At 43.4% G+C, this 25,434-nt stretch overlaps 1 protein-coding gene across 5 annotated transcripts in view; it reads right to left on the bottom strand.

Moving 5' to 3' along the window:
• The window catches only part of EML1 (EMAP like 1), a 207,099-nt gene that overhangs the window by 76,281 nt on the left and 105,384 nt on the right, over positions 1-25,434 (bottom strand). For all 5 annotated transcript variants that reach the window (XM_019481598.2, XM_019481597.2, XM_014596494.3 and 2 more), the window contains exons 2-3: positions 17,946-18,128; positions 7,208-7,340 (exon numbers count right to left, since the gene is read on the bottom strand). In XM_019481598.2, coding sequence (XP_019337143.1) covers positions 7,208-7,340; positions 17,946-18,102 — 290 coding nt within the window. In that variant the 5' untranslated portion in view covers positions 18,103-18,128. The remainder of the gene's footprint in view (positions 1-7,207; positions 7,341-17,945; positions 18,129-25,434) is intronic.

Genomic DNA, 25,434 nt, shown 5'->3' with positions numbered 1-25,434 from the left:
ATTCAAGAGGGATGCGGATAACCTGGAGAGGGTCCAGAGAAGGGCCACTCATATGGTTAAGGGCCTGCAGACCAAGCCCTACGATGAGAGACTAGAGAAACTGGACCTTTTCAGCCTCTGCAAGAGAAGGTTGAGAGGCGACCTTGTGGCTGCCTTTAAGTTCATCATGGGGGCACAGAAGGGAATTGGTGAGTATTTATTCACCAAGGCGCCCCCAGGGGTTACAAGAAATAATGGCCACAAGCTAGCAGAGAGCAGATTTAGATTGGACATTAGGAAGAACTTCTTCACAGTTCGAGTGGCCAAGGTCTGGAAGGGGCTCCCAAGGGAGGTGGTGCTCTCCCCTGCCCTGGGGGTCTTCAAGAGGAGGTTAGATAACTATCTAGCTGGGGTCATCTAGACGCAGCACTCTTTTTCCTGCCTATGTAGGGGGTCGGACTCGATGATCTATTGAGGTCCCTTCCGACCCTAACATCTATGAATCTATAAGGAACTGCCTGCCCCCAGAGGGATTCTCCAACAGCCTCTGGATGATACTTGTGAGTAAGCTAACTGAGATCCAACTAGATATATAGCTTGCAGTAACTCAGATGCGATATAATCCCATAGAGCCAGGGAAGTTTGCTCTATGGGATTTCTCTGATATTGCTCTACCCTGTACCCTATTCTAACCCTACCCTCTGTAACCAATAAAGTTCTCCTTTGTGACTGGTGTAGGAGACTTATTGAGGGGTGGGTTTAATTATGCCCAGGAGGCCCCTTGGGTCTGTGGACTAAGGGAGACTATCCTTTTTGGCCCCCGGACTTGGGGAAGTGCCCCAAGTTCTTGTATTGAATCGAGTACCCGTAGGACTATTAGGCCTGTGTTTCCCGGAGGACACAGGACCCAGACAGTCCCTTCTCGGGGTGGTGGCAGCACATGTTACCCCTGGACTCTGCGGCGGGGCTCAAAAGGGGGTCTGCCAGGGCTTAGGCACCCCTGGAGAGATACGTGGAGTCTGGAAGGTGGACGGGCATAATGAAGTGGGAAGCTCAATGCAGAAGCTCCCCCTACTGGCCTGCCACACATGCTATTTACCTTCCCCTCTGTGACAAGGAACCCTGATCCTGTCACAAGGAAGGTGCGCCCCCATAAGGCAAGAACCTTCTGGGCACAGAGGGCTGGTGAGGAAGGGGTTAACTGCTGAACTGGGATGGCTAGTCAGCTGACCGGAAGAGGCAGGACTATAAAAACCCTGGATTGAATGGCAGTAAGGGGAGTCAGCAGCCGAAGGGGAAGCAGTGCCCCTGAGAGCTCCAGGAAGAAGTCTGGGGAGCAATCCACAGCAGGAAGGGGGAAGCTATGGAAGCCCCTGTGAGATGAGGACTGCGTCCACAACCAGGACTGTAGTTGGCAGCGCGGAGCTGAGACTCAAAGAGAGTTCATGTAAGCTGACCCGCTGCGTTGATTGAGCACATGCAGTTATTATTATTATTATTTTTTTTTTTTTTGTGATTACTGAATAACACTGGAGGTTTGGGTGAGGCATTTAGGGCACGGAGGAGGCCTCATTTTGGGGACCCACTCCAGAGTGGGAGCCCCAGCGCTAGTTAAGGTGCAGCTTTTGGGGGGCACAGCCCCTGGTACTAGTGAGGACACAGCTTTTTGGGGGGCACAGCCCTGGCGCCAGTGAGGGCACAGCTTTTGGGGGCATAGACCCCAGCACCAGTGAAGGCGCAGCTTTCGGGGGGGGGGGCACAGCCCCAGTGCCACTGAGGCACAGAGTGCAGAGAGCCCGAGTGCCAGTAAGGGCACAGCTTGGGACGACACAAATCCTGGCACTCAAGGGATAATCTTAAAAAGGCCAGGGAGGCCTAGTGCACCTGGGGGGTGCAGGTATATTGTTTTGTTTTGTTTGGACTGGTGGGGTCGCATGCTGGTTTTGAACTTGCAGCCCCCTCGTTGTGGGGCCGGCACCTGTGTCTCTGGGCCAGGGAATGCTGTGCTCCAGAAGGGAGCAGAAAAAGTGGCCACAAGCCTCCAGGCACTGGAAGTAAAAGCTAGAGCCTCGAAGTCGAACCCTGTGTGGTGGGTTTGGACGGGGAGAAAAAGGGGTCAGGCCATCCTAGAAGAGACCCCAACATATCCAATATAATAGGCAGTCTCCCGCTCGCATAGTAATTTCCATCAAGATGTGGCAGGCGAGATTAGGGTGGGACAGAAGGATTCCAAGAGGGCTTCAAGAGCACCCCACATAAGACGCAGATGACCAGGAAGATAGCACTGGGGAGGGCAACCTGTTACACCCTCACAGCTCCAAAACTGGCTGGGGCCTTGGTCAAGCCAAGAACAGGGAACACAGATCATTTGCTGCCCCTGGTCCCAGACCAGCCAAGCAGCAGCTCTTGTGGCAATGGCAGCTTCAGCATAGCCCTGGAGGCAGGGCCAGAGCAGCTACCAGCATTAAGTGGCTGGGCTAGGGCCCAAGGCAGCATGTGCTACATGCTCCCTGCCCTGGCCAGAGCTGCAAGAGGGAGGTGGGGGACACCAGCTGCAGCACTGACTAGGGCTCAGAGTTGAAGCTGCAGCCACTGCCTCCTTCCCAAACTTACTTGAACCCAAGATGAGGGGCTTCCCCGCCACGTTCAATGAGGGAATCACAGAACCATTGAGAAGGAGGGTTGAAAAGGATGGCCGACGGTCTTTTAGTCCAACTTCCTGCCTGAGGCAGGATCGTCCCTACCTAAACAATCCCAATACAAACCATCATCTAAACTCCATAAGACTACTATCAAGCCTGACACAACACAGACCTAACAGCCCAACCTGCCACAAGTAAAGCAGGGGGAACCAGGGCAGCCAACATCCTGGCTCTATGAAATGTTGTCAATATATGCTCAAGAGGTCCTGGATAGAGAGCAATGCCACCCCACCCCCCACCCCACCTCCACTACAGAGGAAGGCAAAAACCCCCGCAGTCTGTGCCAATCTGACCACTGGATAAAATTCTTTTCTGACCCTAAATATGGTGATTGGTCTGACCCTGAGGGGCAATACACTCCTGCCAGGAACCTCTGGCTTTGCTTTCAGTGGGAGCATTGACACACCCCACTTGAAGTCCCTCTTGGCTGCAGCCAACACCCTATGCCCCTGAGGAAGGCTTAAAAACATCCTGACACATACAGGGGGAAAAAAGGGAGGGGAGGAGGGGAGAAGGGAAGAAACAACCAGCAAAGCCCAGAGACATGGGAAATACCCATAGTAGAACACTGGAATAGCTATGCCTAAATCATCCCTGACCAGTGGCCGTCCCACCTCTTCTTGAACACCTCTAATGACAGAGTCCACAACTTCCCTAGACCGTCTATTCCACTTCCTCACTATTCTCACAGTGAAGAAGTTTTTCTAGATATCCAATCTAAACTTACTTTACGGCAACTTCAAGCCATTGGTCTACATCCTCCTCTCTGCAAGAGAGAAAAGGTGCTTTCCCTCTTCTTTTTGGCATTCCCTCTTCTTTATGACAGCCCTTCAAGTATTTGAAGGCTGATAGCATGTCCCCTCTTAAGCTCCTTTTCCACAAGCTGAGCATACCTAGCTCCTTCAGCCTCTCCTCATGTGACTTTCCTTCCAAATCCTTGATCATCTTTGTTACACCACAAGAACCTGCGCACCAAATACTCACACCAGGACCCTTTGTACATGCATGCACACATGCATACAGTTTGCTGTTCCCTAGCTTCCTCCTTGAATGAACTCTCTAAGCAAACTCCTTCTGTTCACACAAAGTTCATTAGAGTCTGCCTTTTTATAGTGAAAAAAACCTCATCTTGGATTTCAGTAAATGCAATATGTTGCCTTGCAGGGATTACAGATGAGATGATCCCCAGAGGTTGCGAGGAATGGTGCGACAGAATGTCTAACTCATGCAGAATCAGGAATGTACAAGGTGACTGCAAATGAAGTTAGAATCTCCTTCTTCTTGATCTTTAAATTGTATCCTGCACTTCTAGAGAGAGAGCACGAGATCCCATCCTATGTATATAGATGAAGGAAAAAATATTCCTGCCTTCTGTTTTGTTTACAGTTACCCTAAGCAAATCTTTTTTTTTCTTTCTTTTGTTAATGCTGGGATTTAAAAAATAAAATAAAATAACCTGAAAATCCAGTACATCCAAAATCACTAATACTTCACTTCTGCAACATCAAAGTGTTTTTTAATGCAAATTTTCTCATCTTCCTTCAAACATTCAACTACCATTAACATCCTTTCATGTTTACCTTTTTGACCTATCAGCAAGACTGGTTCAGGCAAACCAGATAAACCTGCAGCTACAGTGAGCCCCCAGGTCATAGCAGTTCAACCCATTTGAGTCATGTAGAACCAATGGCTACTGACTGCATTTTTGGGGTATAGAGTACAAGTTGCTTTGTGACAACTTTCACATGAGAGTGGCTAATGGCACAATACCCGTTTTCATCTCATGCCTAACAAAAAGAGTTCCCTTTACAAATATACATCAGTTGTGGGCACATCAATATTTCATCTCCACAATTTGCCTTTACAGTAATTGGGAGCATCACTACTACTTAAAACTGGATGGAAACACAGGAATCAGAGGAATATTCAAGGAGAAAGTGACTACATAAAAATCTTATTTTACCTGATCTTTGGCAAATAAAGAGCATAGCAGATTAAGACTCACTGGGCACGTCCACATATCCAGGTACGTGCGTTAGCAGCAGCTCAAATAGCAGCAGCACAAATTTGTGCCAGAGATTTGTGCCTCAGCACACGTGCATGAACATGCACTTCGGTGTAGGACAAACCGGGCCACTTGGAGCAAACTGACCCTGCCCAGCTCCTCTCAGATCTTCAGTCAGGGGGAGCTAGAGGCTGAGGCCAGCACTTGTGCTAGCCCCTGCAGTCCAAAAAGCTGCCCTGGCAAGCAGCTCAGGGCTACTTGCTCTCAGGAGCTTCTGACACCCAGCCACCTGGTATCTGGGGACACTAGCCCCTGTCAGTTGGACTGCTGCAGCAGCCCTGACCTAGAGTGGCCCTTGCACCCTCTACCCACTGCAGCAGTCTGGCAGTAGGGGCTACTGCCTAGCTGTGACCTGCTGCCACCTGAGACAGCATCTGTCCCCTTGGACCTGAGGCCCCATGACTGCGTGCCTGCCAAACCCAGATGGGGACCACACGGCTGTTTGGGCTGTGGTATAGGCACAGCAGCAGAGCCACCTGCACCTCTGAGCCAGCTGCACAGTTGGACTTCATGCAGCACTGCTGTCATGTCTTCAAGTGCCCCTGTCCTGCCATCTGAGCAGCTATCACCCAGATGTGCTCATTGCAGTGGTCTGTTTTGAACTACTGAAGTGTGTCCTCCTGGCACCAAATAGCCAGGAGATCAGCTGCCTTGTCCACCCTCCACCTGGGGTCCCCATTGCTGGCCCTGGGCTGGGCACGCCTCTTCCCTTCCAGGCCAGCCTTCTCCTGCACAGTCTGCTCTATGGGGCAGGGGGCCTCCAAGCCCAGCTCTAGTGGCCACTTCTTCTTCCCCCGACATCTCTCCTTCTCTCTCACACACCCCCCTGCTGCCCATCACATAAGAACATAGACCCTACTGCCACCTCAATCCCTGCCCCCCCGCCCACTGCCCACCTCCACTGCCACCTCCACCCCTTCCTCCCTGCTGCTACTGCCAGGGGCTGTGCACCATGGGGAAGGGGGAGAGGGGCATGTGGCAGGGGCCTCCCTCCACTACTCCTTCACACACATCCCCCCCCTCCCCCCCCAACATCCCAAACCCTTCATCAGTGCTGCATGATTCCTGTTGCTGCAGTCGATGCACAAGTGATCCACTCCCACCTCTGCCACACAAACCCCACTTCTGGCACTGCTGTGCCCAGAAGGTCCACCCACCCCTTCCAGTACATGGGCAACAAGCTCACAGGGCCCACTCCCTCTGAGCTTACCTATGTCAAAGACCCAGGCTGCTGCAGGAGCAGGAGTAATGAGGGGAACAGCAGTCGGGTAGTATCCTGAGGCTGAACGTTAACCCCTCATGGGCTGGATGCAGCCCAGAGGCTACCAGTCGGACAATCCTAATATAAAGTATTTGCTAGTCATTCTGAAATACATTAACTTCCCTGAACAACCAAGAATATTATACTTCTACATAAAATCATCTGAATGAGAGAAATGAAGCAACAGTCATGTAAATCTCTGTGACCATACTGCTAACTTTCCCTACATTTAATTTCTTCCACTGCCTATGACATAGAATCCTGGAACCACATTTTAGGATGTCATGAAATAACAAAGTAGAAAGAGTCTCCTTTTAACCTCCTAGTAGACTGCAGAAGGAAGAGAAAAACACATAAAGACAAAGTACTATGTATTCCTTTAAAAATTACTATAATAAGATTAATCCTGGTGAATTAATTCAGCATGAGAAGAGAGATGAAATTTCAGTCCTATATTTACCTGAATTGAAAACAACCAAATTTAAGACAATACCCTAATAATTAGATTCTATACCTGGAACATTATAAATGTGTTAAATCTTAAATTAATTTTCCCCCACCCCACAAGGCAAGAGCAGAGGGGTAAGTGGGAGGGAAAGCAGCAGCAAGGGAAAAGGCAGTCTGAACCTCGCCCCTTGCCCCCTCCAAGCCACTTGCCTCCCCCAGGTGCTTATGTCCCTTGCACCTTCCCTCCCACTGGTGCCTGCTCCACCAGGTCACCTGTCCCCACTGTCTGCCACCACTTACTCTATGCAGCAGCTCTGGGTCCAGCTCCATCCCTGATGAGGTAACAAAAATGGCAGCAGTTTCGGCCCTGGGCTGAAGCCAAAGCCACACAGCAGCTCCCCTGTCCCTAAGTGGTCTCCCCCATACTCTCCCCACTCTGCACCATGTGGTCTCCCCTGGGTTGGGCCTAGAGCCATGGACAGAGCAGGTGTCTACCCTGGGCTGCTACTTAAATCTAAGACATGGCTTCCCCACATTCCCATGTTGAATGGGGAGCATGAACCTCATCTTGGATTCAAGTAAATACAGTACTTCTACAAGAGTGTAACTAATTCAAGTTTTAATTATTTAAAACAATTACTTTGACATTATCTAGAGAGAAAAAAATTGCACATATAAATTATAATCAGAAATAAACACATGAGATTTGCTATTTTCTCAATTAGTTTACTAACATTTCTGGTTTAAACCAACCTTTTTGTTGCTGGCGATACAGTTTCCTTCCTGGTTCCTGATGGGGAAGGTAGAGAGCCACTTGGTTTCTTTGGTAACACAGTTCCATTATTAACAGTTGTCCTTAAAGGCAGTGTTTGTACCAGGGGTCTTGCTGTAAGACAAGCAGATGATGAAGTCGCAGTCTACACTGAAATGTATACACTGTATAACTGCAGACATCTTTATAACTGCAGACAACAAAAATGTAACATACTTCAAAAATACCTCTAAAATGTGTTTCCTTTGTTTCATTATGCCGGGGACTTAAAACTTACAATGGATAAATTAACTAAATCTGCAGCATAAGCTTATTATTAAAAGGAAGTAATCTTGCAAGAAAGTATGAGTTTGAATTCAAACAATATAAACAAAACTATCAAAAAGTTCGGCTTGAATAATATATTGCATTCAGATACGTCTTATTACAATGAACCTACTGTTCTAGAATTCTGGAATTCTATTTGCTAAATCTCTCATGTAAGAGGTAAATCCTTTTTTATCATCAAAGATATTCCTAATGACATCTGTAAAGTAACCTTGGTACTGCTTAGGGGCTCAATTCTGCAACCTTTTTCACATGGTAGGAATGCTACTTGACTACTTGCATGTGAAAGTGCAAAAATAACTACGCCTGTCAGCCCACTACCCTAAATTAGACCACTCTTCAAAAATATAAATCCATATCCCACATTGATGGAGTTCAACAGAATGCCAGAAAGGAGAGCAGGAAGCCTTTTTAAACTCTTTCACAAAGATGCTATTAGTTAGTACTTAGGTAGCCAAACTCCCCAAGGCCTATAGTTTTTATTTTAAAAAGCACGCTTTCAAGAAATATAAATGTCAGAGGCTTCACATCTGACATTTCAGAAAACAAGAAAATACATAGTTTTAAAGTGAGGAAGTGCTTGAATAACAGAATTGTGATATAATCAGTTGAGATGATCCATTTATATCATCCTAGCCAAAAACAGTCTCCTAAAATTCTATTATGTACACACCACATGCATAATTAATTTTGATACAGTTTTATAAGAAGTTTCATTCAAATATACTACATATTAGTTGCAAAAAATCAAACAATGTTCAGTTGTGAATAATAGAAACTTGAGGGGTAAGTATGGTTGTAATACAGTTAGTGAAAATATTTAAAACAGGATCTTTTAACTCCACAGTTATTGTACCGGATTCTGTTTGTTTCTATAAATACTTAGTCAGTTCATAGATAGAAATTTTCTGCACAAGTTTTTCAACTTCTTTTCCCAGACGTACATGGCAGGATGAGCAGTTTCTGGGATGGGGCATAAAATTCCTCAGATCCCAGCTGCACGACTGTCAGAGCCAAATGGTGCCCTGGAACTGTCCTGATCCACATCCTGGGGAATCGAGCAGGGTGAGGTCGTTTCCCTGGCCCTGGTTTAAGTTGTGGGGCTGTCTCGGTCTGATGTCAACTATCAGCTGATTCACCTTAACATCTCTGTCGCTATCTTGTTCAATTTAAGGCATCATACATGTAAGCATGTACCCCAGACCTGGAGCTGATTGTTAGCATCTGGACTAGGGAAGCTCTGGATCCTGGTTCAAGACACAGGGCTGCCCCGAGTCTGGCAGCTGCAGCAGCGTGCTTCCATGCCAAAATTTGAAGACTGTGGTCTTTCCTTATTAAGTCTTTGACTAGGGTATACATCTTCCTGGATGCATCCACATGAGACATTTACTGCACAGCTGCCTAATTAGCTCTGCAGTAAAGTCTCAGTGTCTACATATGTGGCCCTATTAGGCTACAGTAAACTAATTAACTCCACCATAGGTTAGTACTTGTAAACACAAGTACTATCCTATAGCGGTGTTGTTTAGTGTGTTGCAATGCACAAGTAGATGCTAATGGGGCTGGCTGGGGCACGAGGGTGCTTCAGTGCAGGGGCTGCCTACTGGCAAACCCCACACTAAATCACCCTTGTGCCCCAACCAGCCCCTTCACAGCCTGTTGAGCCGGGTTGGAGCAGTCCCAGGTTGGCAGGCTGAACCCCTGGGCTCCCTGCCAGCCAGGGCTCCTCTGACTCAGCTTAATGTCCTGTGGTCCCAGGCACACATGTAAGCGTGTCACCTGGAAGCAATAAACTCCGGCACAATAGGCACCAGAGTTTATTGTGTCGCATTAGTTTCATGTGTAACGTGCCCTCTGTGTTGAATGTTACCAACTACAGTGGGGCCATTATCTTTATTGGGCTATGTTATTTCTTCCGACAGACAAAAAGCAACTAACCACCTCCCCAATGAAACCTGCAGTCTTACATTTCACTTGAATCTTCAGTCTTTACTGAAAAAGTTAGGACCAGATCCTCAAATACATTTAATCAATATGAGGTAAATCAATACCAGCTACCATCTAAATACTTTTGAGAATTTAGATCTTAATTCTTTTCTCATGTTCTTTTGTGAGCACAAACACATTTAAAAGATTCAGAAGATGTTCAATAGGTACAATGAAATAATGAAGCATACATAACAGCTTAATACCAATGAAACAAAGCAGCCTTAAAAAACCAGGATGAACCTGCACCTGGGTCTGGATTATAGCATCCTAACATTCTGTTCTAGCTGCTAAAACATTAAGCCTGAAGGTTGGGAGTTTCTCAGTCATTACTGTCTTGTAGACTTAAAGTTTTCAAACAAAGAACAAAACAAGCATTAATATTAGGGGTGTACCAATAAAGATTTTTTTGGCTGATAATGATAGCTGATTATTAACCAGCCATATCGACTGATGCCAATCCGATTCCTGATATGCAACCTGGCAGTTTGGAGAGTAGCATCCAACCAGTAAGTCTGTGGGGAGAAAGGGCATAGGGGTGCAGATCAAGGCCCCCATGGAGAGGGAGGGATTGGGGCTGGGGCAGGGGCAGGCCCTGCCCAGTCAGGGAGTGGTAGGGTGCAGGACAGAGCCTGCAGACTGCTCGTCCAGGGGGCGTGGGAGGGCACCTCCCGCTACTGCATGTACCCCTGGGTGAGGGGCATGTGACTCCCAGATCTGTGCTTGGGGCAAAGGTAAGGGCAGGCTGCCTGCTGTGGGCTATGGGCTGGGGGCTGGGCTGGGCTGCACTTGGGGTGGGCAGGAGTGGGGTGGACAGCGGCAGTGCTGGGGGGGGGGCACTACAGGGTGGGCTACATTCACCCAAAATTTGCCATAGCCCTGATGTGGTCCCCCCACTCCCAGCACTGCTACCGCCCATCCCTCCCCGCCCCGCTGGGAAGAGGCCAGCACAGCCCCTGGCCCCGAGCCTGCAGCAGGCAGCCTGCCCTCGACCTACACACAAATCTGGGAGGCACATGCCTCCCATGCCTCACCCAGGGGTGCATGCAGTAGCAGAAGCTACACCTCATCCCCAGATGAGCCGCCTGAGACTCCAACCTGCACCCTGCCCTACCCCACCCCGGCGGGGCAGTGCCTGCCCCTGTCCCAGCCCGTGTCCCACTCCCTCCCCATGGGGGCCTCAATCTGCCCACCATTGATCAGTGACATTAACTGGCCACATTGGGCAAAAAAAACTGATTACCAACAATGTCAATTTTCCTTTTATTAGTGCTAGTACACTATGGACCTATATATCAGTGCACCTCTAATTCATATATTTGTGTGCTCATTTCAGTCAATTCCACATACAGAAACCTATTTCAAGCATAAAAGCTGGCACTGACTGCACTTTACAAGAGGTAGTTATGCAAATTTAGGAATGCAAGGTAAGCAAGTTTCTCAAATATTAAGAATAATTGGGTTTTATTTACACTGTAAAATGCACATTAACACATAATAATAATGCTAAAATATAAATCTCTTCAGAACAAAATCCATTTATCTACCTCAGCAAGGAAGTACTGTTTTGTAGCCATCATGTAAAAATCACTGGCCTGAAAATATATGGTTACCTAACTTCCATTTGGCCATATTAATTCTCACAAAATTCAGTTTTTATCAGCCTAAATTCCTTTTGTAGTTTCCAAAAGATGTCCTATTGTGTTTTAAACTTATATACAGTAGTGTTAATATGTAACAGTCTACATATTAACTATACCCTGTGTACTACCTCCCAGATAACTTCAATTTAATATTGGGGAATACAATTCTAAATATAACTTACTTCTTTCACAAGGTCTTGAGAGGCTCTAAGAATATGAACACATTATTTTAAAAGCTAAATGTGCAAACAAGCAACTAAAATATTTAAATAAAAATATTTTTACTTCACATACTAGATACATACATACAAATATAAACCCATTAAAATGCTGGAATGAGTTGACTAATTAGCATTAATCTTCTTCTCTGGATGTAATTAGAATTATGCACTGATATAGCATAAAGGTTTCGTTTCAAACCATGCACCAAGGATGTATGCTTCTGAAGCAGGAGAATCCAAGTTAGAACTAATCCGATTGTCTCTAGAAATAGAGACAGGTAGTAGTTAACTGTTAGTCTGAAGTCAGATAAAGGTTCAAAGAGACATGTGCTTGTGTAGGTGACAGCCTACTTCACCACTCCATTCATGGCTTCCAATAAAGTAGATTGTTGCATACAAAAGCTTATGCCTCTCTATACTACTTAGTCCCTAATTTGCCATTCGGCCCCACTTCTGTCTCTATGAAGTTAGAATGGCAATAAAATGTAGCAAAGCAACAACCTACTGATAGAATTCTGTGATGCATTATTAACACTTTTTAAATTAATTATTTACTGTTATTTACTTTGTGGCTGTTCAGTTTTTATTTATGATAGAAACCTGTTGTGTTTCTCAGAACAACTCCTGCTTTATGCGGGTTCTGTACGTGCGAATTCACTCTTATGTGATGACCCTTTTTATACCAAAAATTTGTTATATGCAGGGTAAATTCACTCTTATGAGATTGATATGGTGGAAGCTTGCAGTCAGCTGCTTTGTGCAGTGTATTGTGGGAGTGATGGGCACCAAAATATAGTCTCCTGTGTGGGTCTGTGCTCCTCACTCATTGTCTGCAACACGTGTTTCTGTAGTTGCCATCCCCATCATGATACGGCCCTGTGCTTGTGTGTACTGTCTGCTGTTGATGAGTACCAAAATTGTCTTGTAAAAGTGGCAGAAATGGGCCTGGGGGTCAGTATAGTCAAGGTCTTGGAACATATCCCTATTTGTTACATTGTAAAGTGGGTTCCCTTTAAGCGAATTTGAGTTATGTGCTGTTTTCCAGGAATGCATGTACAGCATAAAGCGATGGAAACCTATATTGATAAAATTAAAACAGTAAAAGAACTTCAAACATGTCAGTACTGGTATTAGAAGCGGTGAATGTCAGTAACTTCATCGTTCATCACTGTTCTGTCAGTTGTTATATTTATTTAGCAAGTTTGGTTGCTCAAGGGTCTTACCTGTGGTAACAGCACTGAAATGTTTATCAGGCTCAGCAGCAGCTTTTTTAATCACACTCTGATCTATGGATTAATAGTGCTATCAAGATAACAAACAAACCAATAGCAAGAGGAAAGAACAACAAACAAAAGTAGGAAAAGTAGGAAGCCATTCTGAATGGCATATAGTGGGCAAAAGAAAAATAAAAAGAGCCATTAGTAAATGAGCTCCATAAATGGGCAAGGCAAGTAAGTCAAGTTCCCCTATATGTACTTAATTCATCTTAGCCTTAAAACTGGGAATTGTTAAGCTTTAAAGGAATATAAATTAGCTACTGGGCCATGAGGAAATTCAGGTAGTGAATAGAGTATTGCTGTCTCATACTGAGCTGGGATGTTGTTCTACTGCAGGTGGGCTTTCATATGAATTGTTAAGCACTTAAATGTAACAAGGTATACTGAACTTGAAATACTGACTGGCATATTTCAGGGTTTTTGCACCACAGTGTTTGAGATCCAAGTTAAACTTTTTGGCTTACAGTTCTGCATCTGAAGGGTAAAATGTCAGTAAAGGGGAAATAGTCCAAGTCTCACTCAACATTAATGGAAAGATGTTAAGAGTGTGTGGTTCCATGTCTGGTGTCTCTAGTCAAATTCATTCCCATGATGGTCTTTGTTAGTCACCACAGCTTTCAATTATAATGCTGAACTTAAAACTGCTCCTATGAATAAACTGAATTACAGTCTAATGTTAAAAAATTATTAAATATTTTTATGCTGGCACCTGGACTGAGCAAGTTCTTTTTCAAAATTAGATTTATCTATTATTTATGAGGAAAGTGTATCAGCATCCCAAATTTTGTGTTTTGGCAGACCTGCTCAAAACAACAAATTATTAATATGCTTTCTAGTCTACTTTTTCTCTCCTCAGAGATATTTAAACTATACAAAGGAGACCTATGGTTAGTGTCTGAAGTGAAATAGGACTGTAAAAATAAGAAATGATTTATATTAGTGTTCTTGGGCACACCTATTTCTGGAAATTAGTGGGAAACCACTTTAAAGCAAACTGCTAATACTATCAAAGATTACAGTACACTGATGGCCAAATAACTTAAAGCCATTCATTTGCAGGAAGTGGTACAACCTCTTAGAGCAGCAGTTTCCATTTTTTTCACATTGGGTGCATCTACACGTGCCAATTTAAGGTGCTTTAGCCCAATTTAAGGTGTATTGAGGGCAGGCGTCTAGGTGTGCGCGCCCTTAATGTACCATAAAAATGGCGATTTTAGGCTATTTGTGCCTGAATTTGATACCTGAAAAAGCACGTATCAAATGTGGGTGCGAATAGCTAAAACACATTAACACGTGTAGACACATCAAGGCACATTAACGCTGTGTATGGACTGACGTGGGATTAACTTTAGTCCCACATCAGTCCGTGCACATGGTGTTAATGCGCTTTAACACGTGCACATGTAGACATGAGCCTGAATCACCTTAATGCACATTAAGCTAATGCACATTAAATTTAGGCGTGCCTAAATGCACGTGTAGACATGCCCATTGTGACCCAACTTCTGGCCCTGCAATTTCACTTCTGGTCTGAACCCGATTACTGTGACTGGGGTTGTGACCCCCTGGTAAGTGCCATAATTCGTTTGAAGTCATAACCCCTCCTAGTTTGGGGACTTCTATGTTAGAGAACATCCACGATTAAAGCAGCGGCATCTACTAAACGAGGGTCCAACTCTGCTCACATTAACTTCAATGGAAGTAGAAATGGCCCCATATATTTCCTAAACTGACATACAGCCCAAGGATAAGATCTTATCTGATTGCTTGATTTCACAGTACTTATTGGGCTTTCCCTCAACACTTTAAAGAACAGCTGATCTAAATGTTATAAAAAGCAACTTACTCCCTCAAAAAATTACAAGAATACAGCAGTTTATTTTTTTTTATGAGAAAGCTACCCAACAGAAACATTTATTTGGTCAGTCTTTGCTGTGAAAGAAATGAGGCCAAGAACAGAAAAGAAAATGAAACACCAAGTATTGTGGATACCTATGGAATCTGCCATCCAACAACTAATGTGATTTACAACCCATTAATTTAGCTCCATAATCACCCCTAACCTTCCCCTACAAATGCACAAATTAAAAGAGGAACCAAGACCCCAAATCAGCATATAGTTAAGCTCTTGTTTAACAGTTTTGCTGAATCAGTGTCTGAAAATAAATGACTCGCACAAGGTTGCACTGAATTTGTGCGACTGATCTGGGTGAAAAGTGAAGCTTCTCATCTTCAACTCTGTGACTTCAGGACAGATAGAAACAGTTCTGGTAGGCAAAGAATCAGTAATTTGGTGGAATATAGGTGCCTAATTCACAAAAAAGCAATCCAGACAGACCCCATCAGCTTTGCTGCCAGACAGACCCACAAAGCAGCTTTGGTGCCTGGAATCATCAGGCATATACATCATGATCCAAAAAATGGTCCATACTTAGCTTTGTGCTCATGCTCACAAGCAACTGACCTCTGGAAACTAAGAGCATCTTTACACATGCTCCAAGGGTCCAAGGTTGGGGGGAGAGAGGGGGAGGCACTTTAATTAAAGTGGCTCTTGGAAACTGCTCTAATTAAAGCGCCTGCAGTACAGAGCCAACCCAAGCAGGGTGCGGCACCAAAACAATCTGTGCGAGGCCCCACCCCTGCTCCGATCCTGCACGCCCCAGATCCAAAAAACCTGCCACAGCCATTGGCAGCAGTGGCCGCAGGGGGGTAGCAAGCAACTGGATGCAGCCACTCCGCCCAGCTCCACGGGGCCCCCCAAAGCGTAGGGCCCAGGGAGGTCGCCCTGATTTGCACCCCTACAGGGACGGCCCTGCCGCAGTGTCTCACGTATTTAATGTCCCATGATTCAAAATGGTGGCAGGGGTACTTTAACTAAAACTCGTTTGATGAGCTTTAACTAAAGTGCCCCACTGCCATTTTGAAGTGCAAGGACACTGAATACATATGACACTGAGGCTGCTAGAGCGTGCTAATCAGAACAGGTCAAAGCAGGTGATGGGCATGTGTACAGGTGCCCTAAGTACCTAACTCCCACTTAAACTTTGTTGGGATCTTGTTCAATCCTGAGAGGCCCCCAAAGCCAAAGTCTTCAGTCTGTTTAGCATTTATGTAACACAATTCCAGATTGACACTGATAGTAGCATAAAGTTCAGTACAATGCACTGTTCTAAGGCAAATTTCACTCTTGAACACCTTGGTGCCCACCTTTGCACAGCTCTCTTAGGAAGTGGAACACCTAGATTCTAGGCCCCACTTAGCCAGAGGAACTCAAACCCATATTCTGAATTTCCCAAGAGAGGTTATAAAATATACTCTGGGTGTTCTACCCCTCCTGTTGGAGCTAGACTACTAGGTAGCCAAGAGCACAAAATTCCTGGGGACACATTTTCTGGTGATGACACTCTCCTGGGCTCTGGTCCCCTCTACCTGGGTTATTTGGGTTTTATTTTTAACTAATGACTGTCTAGTACAAATTGTATAAGCATATGCATGTTCTCTATTGCTAGCTGTTCTACTGCTCCATGAATCTTATACTCTTGGCTGCCTTCAACAGCAAGGGTGGAAGCTATCCTATATTCTAGTAGTCAGGGCTCTCTTCCAGGAAAGGACACTGAGGAGGGCCTAAAACCCAGGTTTCTCACTTCATGGATGAGTGTTATAACCAACAGATACCACCTATGTTTGAGAGAGAAAGTGATCCTGGGTGCAGAGCATTGTACCAAACAATCCTGCTTATACTGAATCTATGCATTGGTCAGGTAGACATCTCCACTCTATGCTCCTGGATCCCAAGTTGATGAAAGTAGCTAACACTCATTTCTGTCATGTGCCTGTGCTCTGAAGAAAAGCAGGACTTCAGACACTGCTGTGCCTTGTGTTCTTATTGGCTGCTTTTAGGAGCCTCCTCTCTCTGTGGATCACCGTGGAGGTAACTAACTGTCACCAATGACTGCATGGGGATCCAAGGTATCAAAATCAATTAATTAATTTTGTGACCATTGTGCAAATATAATATCAATGATGATGGTGTTAGAGAAATTACAGGTCACAAGTAATCTGGTAGAACCTACAATGAGCACACTTCCTCTCTTTGGGTCTCAGAGAGGGAGAATGACTCTCATGGTCACACAGGATGTCAATGGCGGGATCTTTACACCCTACTAACAAGGTACCAACATTGCAGGCATTTTAACACCTTAGCAGAAGCTCCTACAAAAACAAATGTAAACCGGGCTCTTAGTTAAAAGGCTATAAAATGTGTAATTTCCTTTAATGGGATTAAACATTAAAATTTTTAATTGATATATACTATATCACAAAATTTAGAAATTAGAGAGCTTGTGACTTTAACCATATTTTGCACATCTAGCTTGCCACAATTATTTCTACCAAGACAATACACTCATTTTTGAAGATACTGAAAAAGGTGAAAATCTGCCATGCTTTCACAGCAAGAAAATCTGGCAAGACTGCATTGCATCACTCTGGTCCCATTCAAACTTTGTTATCTGTGAGGTATTGGGCATTCAACTTAATTTCTTTGATTTACCTTTGAATAAACTGACATTACCCTCAGCAGCTGCAGTAGTAGTATAACTGTGATTGTCCTGGGAACATGAAAGAAACAGGACAGGGTTGACAATATCTTTTACTAGACCAACAATATATCTAGTAAAGATGTATTACAAGCTTTTGGGAATACAATGCCATTCTTCAAGTTATTTAAGGAACTCACCTGAGGAAGAAAATAATTGTGCCCCAAAGCTCATCTAACATTTCTCTCAACAATAACACTGGTTCAATAAAAGATATTACCAAACAAATCCAGCTTCTCACATTATCTGAACAACAGGAATTAAACTACAGAGTACTCCATGATGCCTAAGACAACTTTATCAGCTGATTAACTTTGTCCTTGTTGTTTGTATTGCCACAATGCTAAAAAAGTAGAGCTTTGACCAGGTAGAAATGATCCAATCCTTGAGGATCTTACAGTGTATTTTTTTCCAAAAGACAACGAATAGTAGCCATGGGAAAATTTAGAGCATGGATTTAAAAGTAAGGATGTGCAGATATTTGACAGGTCAGGTAAACTTTAGAACTGCTACGCCAAGCATTTTTTTGGGTTATTTGAATGTTCCATTTTGGTTATAAATTGTGCTTACATTTTTATTTTTGAATTTTGCTTGTTTATCTTGAGATAATAAATATCTATAAATGATCACTTCTTAATCATGTTTTACATAGATTTCAAATGCATACCTTTGGTAGGTCCTTTCTTGTTTTGCATGGCCTGTTGCTCCTCTGTAATATTCAAACGTCGAACTACATCAGCCAGAGCAGACTTGAGCAGCTGGATATCGTCTTCCTGCATTTGGACACGCTGCTCCAGAGAAGCAATGCGGTCTGTTACCTCCATACTGCTTGCAGCAGAGGCACTGTCATCTAAACAAAACAGTAAGAAAAACATGGAATCTTAAAACACATCAAAAATACAAAATATCTACATTATCTGGAAATGAGGACTTTTCCGTTGAATTCTAGTAAGGAAAGTTTTGAAATGCAGAGAATGAAGGAGAAAAAAAAAAAGGAGTAAGAGTCAGCCTCTTAAAATTAGAACTTTACTTCCAAGACTCATTTTTTGTTGATCAAACACCCACTGCCAACTACCCAAGCATTCTCCCTTTGCATTATAACTTAGCCCCACATCTCATTGTGTTCCGCTTTATAAAAACACTTCAGTATTATCAGTGCCCAAAATACTAGCTATTTATTGGTATTGTTGTGTATACCACACTTATCTAAAAAAAGGCCATTTTCCACTTTACTGAAATCTCCCATATTACCCACACATATGTTGGGTTCCTGCAAGCAATTCTGCTTATGAGTAACCTATATTGTATGAGAAGAGTCCTAACTTATGCACGCACACACTGAAAGGAATGAGTTTTAAGTCTGTCAGTTTATGGTTGTTGTACATATTTCTTTGGAAGTAACCAGGACTGAGTGAGGCTTAGGGACTGCACTTCACTGGCAGGAAATCTGTGCTCTTTTCACCTCAGACCAGTAAACAGAGTTATTTTGGACTGTATTCCTATTTTTCTATTCCACTCCATTTCCTATTGAATAGGAACGTCACACTTCCTTTTACAAATTATTAACTTTTTCATTTATGTAAGAAAAAATAAAACAGTAATATTGGATAAAAGATAGCACAAAGTTGCACTAAAAGGTAAAGCAAAAAGTTGGTGACTTTCTCGGAAGAACTGCAAGAAAAATATATTTTTAAATAATTCCAGTAAAAGGTTAGCTACTCCTAGTCTTACTGTATCACTTTAAGTGATATCATTCAGTGATAACTACATCAAAAAAGACTTATTTACAAAATATTCTTACATACTGGTACTGTCATTTACCCTCAGTAAAATCATTCAGAAAAATCATTAATTTGGGAGCCTTTTGAAAAGTCCTTGATGTAACAAAGTTTCTGCTTTAAATGATTTCATTTACATAGAAAGTAAGTTACCTTTATTTTTTGTCAGAATGGGTATTTATGACAGTAGATGTTAGCATATCCTGTTGTTTTCAATTATTCTAAATACCCATTCACTACATATATTGTTTCATCTGACACTCCTAGAGTCACATTTTCCTTTTCCTGTTGTCTGTGCATTTAATTTTCCCTGTACTTCAAACCAGAACATTTATTTTCAGATGTAAAAAAGTAGGAAATGAAAGTTATATTGTCTGTACATTAGGATAATTAACATCTATGTAGATTTATTTATGAGATTTCTATCCCACCCCCCAAAAAAGAGGGTTAGGTAATCTTACAATAAAAGTTAGATAAATGATAAAATCAGATAACAATATGTAAAGGAACAAACTTTTAAGACAATGCTCCTAAACTTGACCCTGCCTAATGAAGGGCCACCCAAATTTAAAAAAAAAAAGTGTTATGCCTTTGACAGATGCCCAGGCTTGGATTCAGAGGCCATTTGTACATGCCACAGGGGTTTACTTTGGTTTACTTCTCCTTAAATTGAAGTGGTGAGTTTTTAAAAATAGCACTTCAATTTAGGGTGGAGTAAACCCCTGCGGTGTGTACACAAGGGTCAGGCCCGATCCTTACCTGTCTCTCTGGCAGCAGAAAGTGAGGGCAAGCTGCCGGTGCGGGGAGTGAGCCCTGAGCTGCAGGGGGGGGAGAGCTGGTGCTTCCCTCCATGGCAACAGCAGTGCCTCCAAGCGATACCAGCCTACAGAGACCTGGCCCAGGTGGTCCTGCAGCCACGGAGGGAAGCCCTGGGCCCCCGCACAGCTCAGGCAGGCAGGGTCCAGGAGGGGGGGAAGATCAGGCTTGCCGCTATTTTTTTTTTCCTGTCAATGAAGCCTGCCTGCACAGGCTGCTGCCGGGCTACCTGCACAGCCCTGAGCTGCACGGGGCCCAGTGCTTCCCTCCTCAGCTGTAAGGTAACAAACTGAAACACCTCTGACATGTTTTATTTTGCTGTGTCCCAAAGTTATTTAACATGCATTGCACCGCCATGTGTAAACAGCTGCACTAAAGCTGTGCAAAAGGGCATTAAGCCACTTTAAAGGCCAGTTTTGTGGTGCGTACAAATGGCCTGACAGACCACGAGGGGGAGGGCATCCCAGAGCTGTGAAACAACTTCTAAGAACCACCTTCTACATGTTTTCACCAAACAAATTTGGTCCACAGATGGTATCTGCAGGTTGGACTTGGTATAATTTAGGGATCATGATAGAACATATGGGAGAAGGCACCCCTTAGGCATATAGAGTCAAGTCCATTTAGAGTCATATTGGTTAAAAACAGCACCTTGAGTTGTTCCTGGAATGCTGATGGAAGTCAGGGCAAACTCAGGAGCACTGAACTAGTGTGTGCCTGGTGACCCACCCTTGCCAGAAGGCAGCCAGCCATGGTCTGTACTAGCTGCAGCTTCTGGACAGTCCTCAAGGGCAATCCTATGTAGAGCACACCGTGGTAGTCTAGCCTTGGGGTTGCAAAGGCATAGATGATGGTGGCCAAACCTGGATTTGAAAGGAAGTGTTGCAACCTTCTCACCAGATGGAACATGTGAAAAGTGCTCTAGCCACCATCACAACCCAAGAATTCAGGTGCAGCAAAAGATCCAAGGTTGGGCATGCGTGTAACAAGGGCAGGCTGAAACCCAATGACAGGTTTCAAGTCAGGAGCTCTGTCAACCACCATCACCTCTGGATTTAATTTAATTGGTTCATCTGCATCCAATCCCCAACCATAGCCAGGTAGTGGGTAAGAACTGAGACTGCAGAGCCTGGGTCAGATTTAAAAAAAAAAAAAAAGGCAGAGCTGGGTTTCATCAGCTTACTAACCATAACCTCACTCCAAATTTCATCATGACCTAACCCAGAAGCCTCAGACACATGATGAACAGGAGAGGCAACAAAATGGAACTTGTTGAATTTTTTTAAATGTGAATATACTGGGACAAATTACTGTTATTTAAATATACTTTAAAATGTCAGGAGATATATCCAAAACATCATATAACTACTAGTTTTCAGTCAGAGAATACCAAGGAAGCAAAAAAAAAAAAATAGGTAACTGTGGCGTTATAGGGTAAAAGTGGTAAGCCAGGCTGTGGCCAGTAGCCCCGAAACAGCAGGCGGGTACTTTTACCGATGGAGCGGAATTAGGCACTGAAGCGTACTGGTTGAACAAAGAGATTGTTTACTTACGCCGTCGGTGTATACAGCGTAGGAAGAGTTGACTAGCTTAGTTGCAGTTACAAACGCAGAAAAGACACTCTCAAAGACGCGAGAGAAACGAGATGAGACGAGAAGAAATTTCTGTAACCGGCTTACGGCGGTACTGGGGTCGGGGGTACGTCGGGACAGTCGAGGACGAGGAGTCGTTGGTGGGTGATCAGTCCGCCAAGTTCACTCCGAGATGTGCGCAGAGTTCTCTGACTTGGGCGGAAACTGCTTTAACTTTTATATGACTAACAAGCCAATCACTAGTCGCCAAATATGAATAATTTGGAACTGGCCAATGGTGGTGTGCGCGTTTGCATAAAGCTGGCAGGAACTTTTCACTACACCGGGGTTTTCTACCGTGGCGGAAATTTCCACTGTGGTGGGAAACCCCACAGCGTTATGGACATCAAATCAATGAAACCTTCCACTGTGACATAGGCACTCAACTCATTTGGTTATGACAGTAACAAAAGCTAATGTAAAATTAGTAAAATTTATTTGCCCCCAAAGGCCCGTAAAAAATTTTGTTTTCCAAGTTTGTTCATACCTAAATCCAGTCCATAGCTGTTAAAAATGATGAGTTACAAACAACTCATACTATAGTCAAAATAATAAGACAGCCCATATAACAGTGGGCTAGTGGACACTGTTGCAACAGTTTGCCATCCAGACACATTACTTTTTAAATTCTGTTGCATGGGTTTTTTAGAATCAATTTAAAATGCCTGTATTAAAATATTATTTGTAAAGTTATGTTCAGTTACTGAAAAAGTCGAAATTTAAACATCAACTTTTGACAAACTGAAACACCTCTAGATCTCTTAACCCATGCTAAAAAAGTTTTCCCATGACAAAATCCATTTTTTTCCCCTAAGCTTGGCATAATCACGACTGTGTTCAGCAGTAGATTTCTATACTGCAGCTGCTACAGGTAATTAATCCCAAAAATAAGATTAGCAGACATCTTGGCAGTAGTATGAGCTGTCTGTAGAATTTAACCTTTCCTTGTACAGACAAAAGGCCCATGCTGCTCTAACGACTTTACACTTTAACTCAGCTGGAAATAACATGGATTAGCATACTGGACAACAGACAACCAAATCAAAAGCTTGATTTAACCAATACAAACCAAAATCAACCTTCTAGCATTCTGCCAGATTCAGTATGGCATGATATGGTTTTACCTGACTTTAGTCAACAAAAAGATGAATACTTCCAAGATTACAACAGAGAAGAAAAGCTGAAGAGGCATGATCTTGTGTTAAAATACACTTTATGCATTTCCCAAATACCCTTCTTTGTTTTAAAGTCTTCATTCAAATGTTTGATTTCATCTATTACAAATTCTGCAACTAACAAGTTTACAGAAATAGACTGTTATTTTATTAGAAAATAATACTTTAGTGCTGAACTAGCGACACCAATATGTTTAAAATCTCCAGTGTAAGTGATCTCAATTACAAAGTGTATACAATACATGTTAATCTTCCTACTTCCCATCTGCTGCAGTGACTCTTCTGCTCCTCCCCTAGCTGAACAACAGAAAACATAGCACTCATCCCATCCCTTCCAAGACTGCCATTTTCCCCACTCCTTGTGAATTTAACTTTCAAAAACTCCTTGTAGCTAACTTTCTTCTAGCAAGAACACCTTACGTCTCGCATCTTCTTTCTGTTTACTACCCACCAGCAGACATTTCCCCAGTGAGTATAAACTGAACAAAATGAGTGTTAACCAACTGCTTCTAAAAGGCTTTGATCAGTGATGAGATGCATGAGAGTTTAATTAGGATGAGTTTACTTTCCTCCTTCATGCATACACAGACTTAAGTGAGGTATAAGAACATTTTGTTCTATTGGCTGTATTGCTTTCTAAACAGTGCAAATTTAAAATACAATAAGCATAATTTGCTTAATATTTACATGCAAAGTACATTAGTTTGCATCCAAGATAATTTTAACAAAAATAAGTTTAACTCCAAAACATTTTCAAAGAGGCACATGCTAATTTTAAAAAGGGCAAGGGCTGTTTATGTTTGAATGGAGGCTTTCCTCTGATATTTACTTCAGCCCACATCTTCCTCTTTCTTAGAACTGAGGAAGGGCATTTGATGCCTGAAACCTGGTCCAACAGCTCTCCCAACTATACAGTTGGTTCAATGGAAGATGTCATAAAAAAATCCTCACCTTTGTACATTTCCTATACCATCATGGCTACAACAACACTCCATCCCTACTTTTAAACAGGTTGTAAAAACCCAGAAAATGACTTAGTTAAATCTATAACTCAAAAGCCTGACCTGGTGTGCTGTGTCCCCTTTTTATGCTTAGGCTGATTCCTGCTCACCGAAGATAAAATGATATTGGCATAATAGTTTCTGATAGGGCCTCTATATATGGCAGCCAACCTCATACTGAAGAAAAGTTAGTAAGAAAATCTATGTCCACAGTAAAAACTGCCTCTTGTAAAATTGAGAGCCCAAAGTAACTGAAGGTAAAATTCCCCATTTACCCAAATCCAAGACTACTCTAAATTTAAGAAGACCTGCCAATAATCAGAATCTAGAAATGGAAAATTAATACTTGTTTTAATTTTCCATGTCTAGAATCTAATTTTGGAGGGTCATCTTAAATTCATCATGCAGTGGCAGGGGGGCAGGTTGTGCTGGCATAGGTGGCAGGGGAATCAAACAGTCTGACTCCTGCCCCTTGCCACCTGTTCCTTCCACCACTTGTTCCCCCTGATGCCTCTGCAGCCCAAGCCTGCTCCCCTGAGGCTCATATTGCCACTTGCCTCTTGCCCTGTCACTTGGCTCCCCATACAGCCCTCTGCTAACTACCCCTGCCACCTGCCCTCCCTGCCACCTCTTCTACCTGCCCTTCTCTGCAGGGCCTGCACCCCTGGGCACCTGGCTACTCCCCACCACTTGCCCTCACTCTTGCTTGCCCCAGGACCCTCCCCACCACCACTTACCCTACCTTTGCACTCCTGGCTCCAGCTGGGGCCACCCTAAGACTTAGGGCAGGGTGCAAAGAGCATATGCTGCCTCTAGTCCCATCCCAGCCATGCAGCAGCTGTTGCAGTGGGCAGTTTTAACCCCAGCCCCAGAGCCAGAGCTACTACTACCACTGTGTGGCCTGAGACAGCACGTGCTCTGTGTTCCCTGCCTTGGTCCAGCCAGAAGCTGAGAGAGAAGGTAAGCAGTGACCGAGACCAAAGGTGAGGGGGAACAAATACTACAGTGGGCAAGTGGGGTGGGGGAGATATGGCAGAAGCTCAAACTCCAATCCTGGGTTCAGGGTCAAAGTTACAGCCTAGCAACCTTCTCACTCCCCTTCTTGTACTGAAATCTAAGATAAGTGGGGTTACTTAGATTCAAGTAAATATGGCATTCAAAACAGATCATAAAATCCAAGAAATGAAGAAGTTAAATTTAAAAGAAATCCAAACATATGGAAATGAACTTTTAAGCCACACATTCAAGCTTTATTTCACAGTTCTGCCATGCAATAAATATTCGGTATGATTAAAATATATTCATTAATATATATTCATTTGTGATCCAAAATGAGATGAAGCTGATTTTTTAAAATATATTGGATGTTTTCCTATTTTGTTATCTTACCACATCACTACCATCAGACTTGGCAATATTTTTTTAAAAGCTGTCATACCCCAGAAAAGTCTGTCATTTAAAATGATAGATGCAATTTAAAATAACACGTCTTTGCCATTTTGGAAGGGCAGTTCTTTAAGATTTTCTCTGACAGAGATAATTTTTCTTCTTCAACTTGTTAAAGAAACATGTTTTGAAAAAACGAGTAAAAGTTACTATAAATCCTAATGATTTTCTTGAAAATACTGTGCATTGCAGATTTACTCAGCATTTACCTCTTTGACAACACTTGTGTAGAGAGAGAATATCTAGGTTAATTAAATGGGTGCAATTCATTATGTTGAAGTGGTTTTAAATTCTCTGAAAACTTATTTA

Source organism: Alligator mississippiensis, chromosome 2 (genome assembly GCF_030867095.1).
Source record: "Alligator mississippiensis isolate rAllMis1 chromosome 2, rAllMis1, whole genome shotgun sequence".
Classification (NCBI taxonomy): Eukaryota; Metazoa; Chordata; order Crocodylia; family Alligatoridae; genus Alligator; species Alligator mississippiensis.
This window is presented reverse-complemented; position numbering and strand designations above follow the sequence as displayed.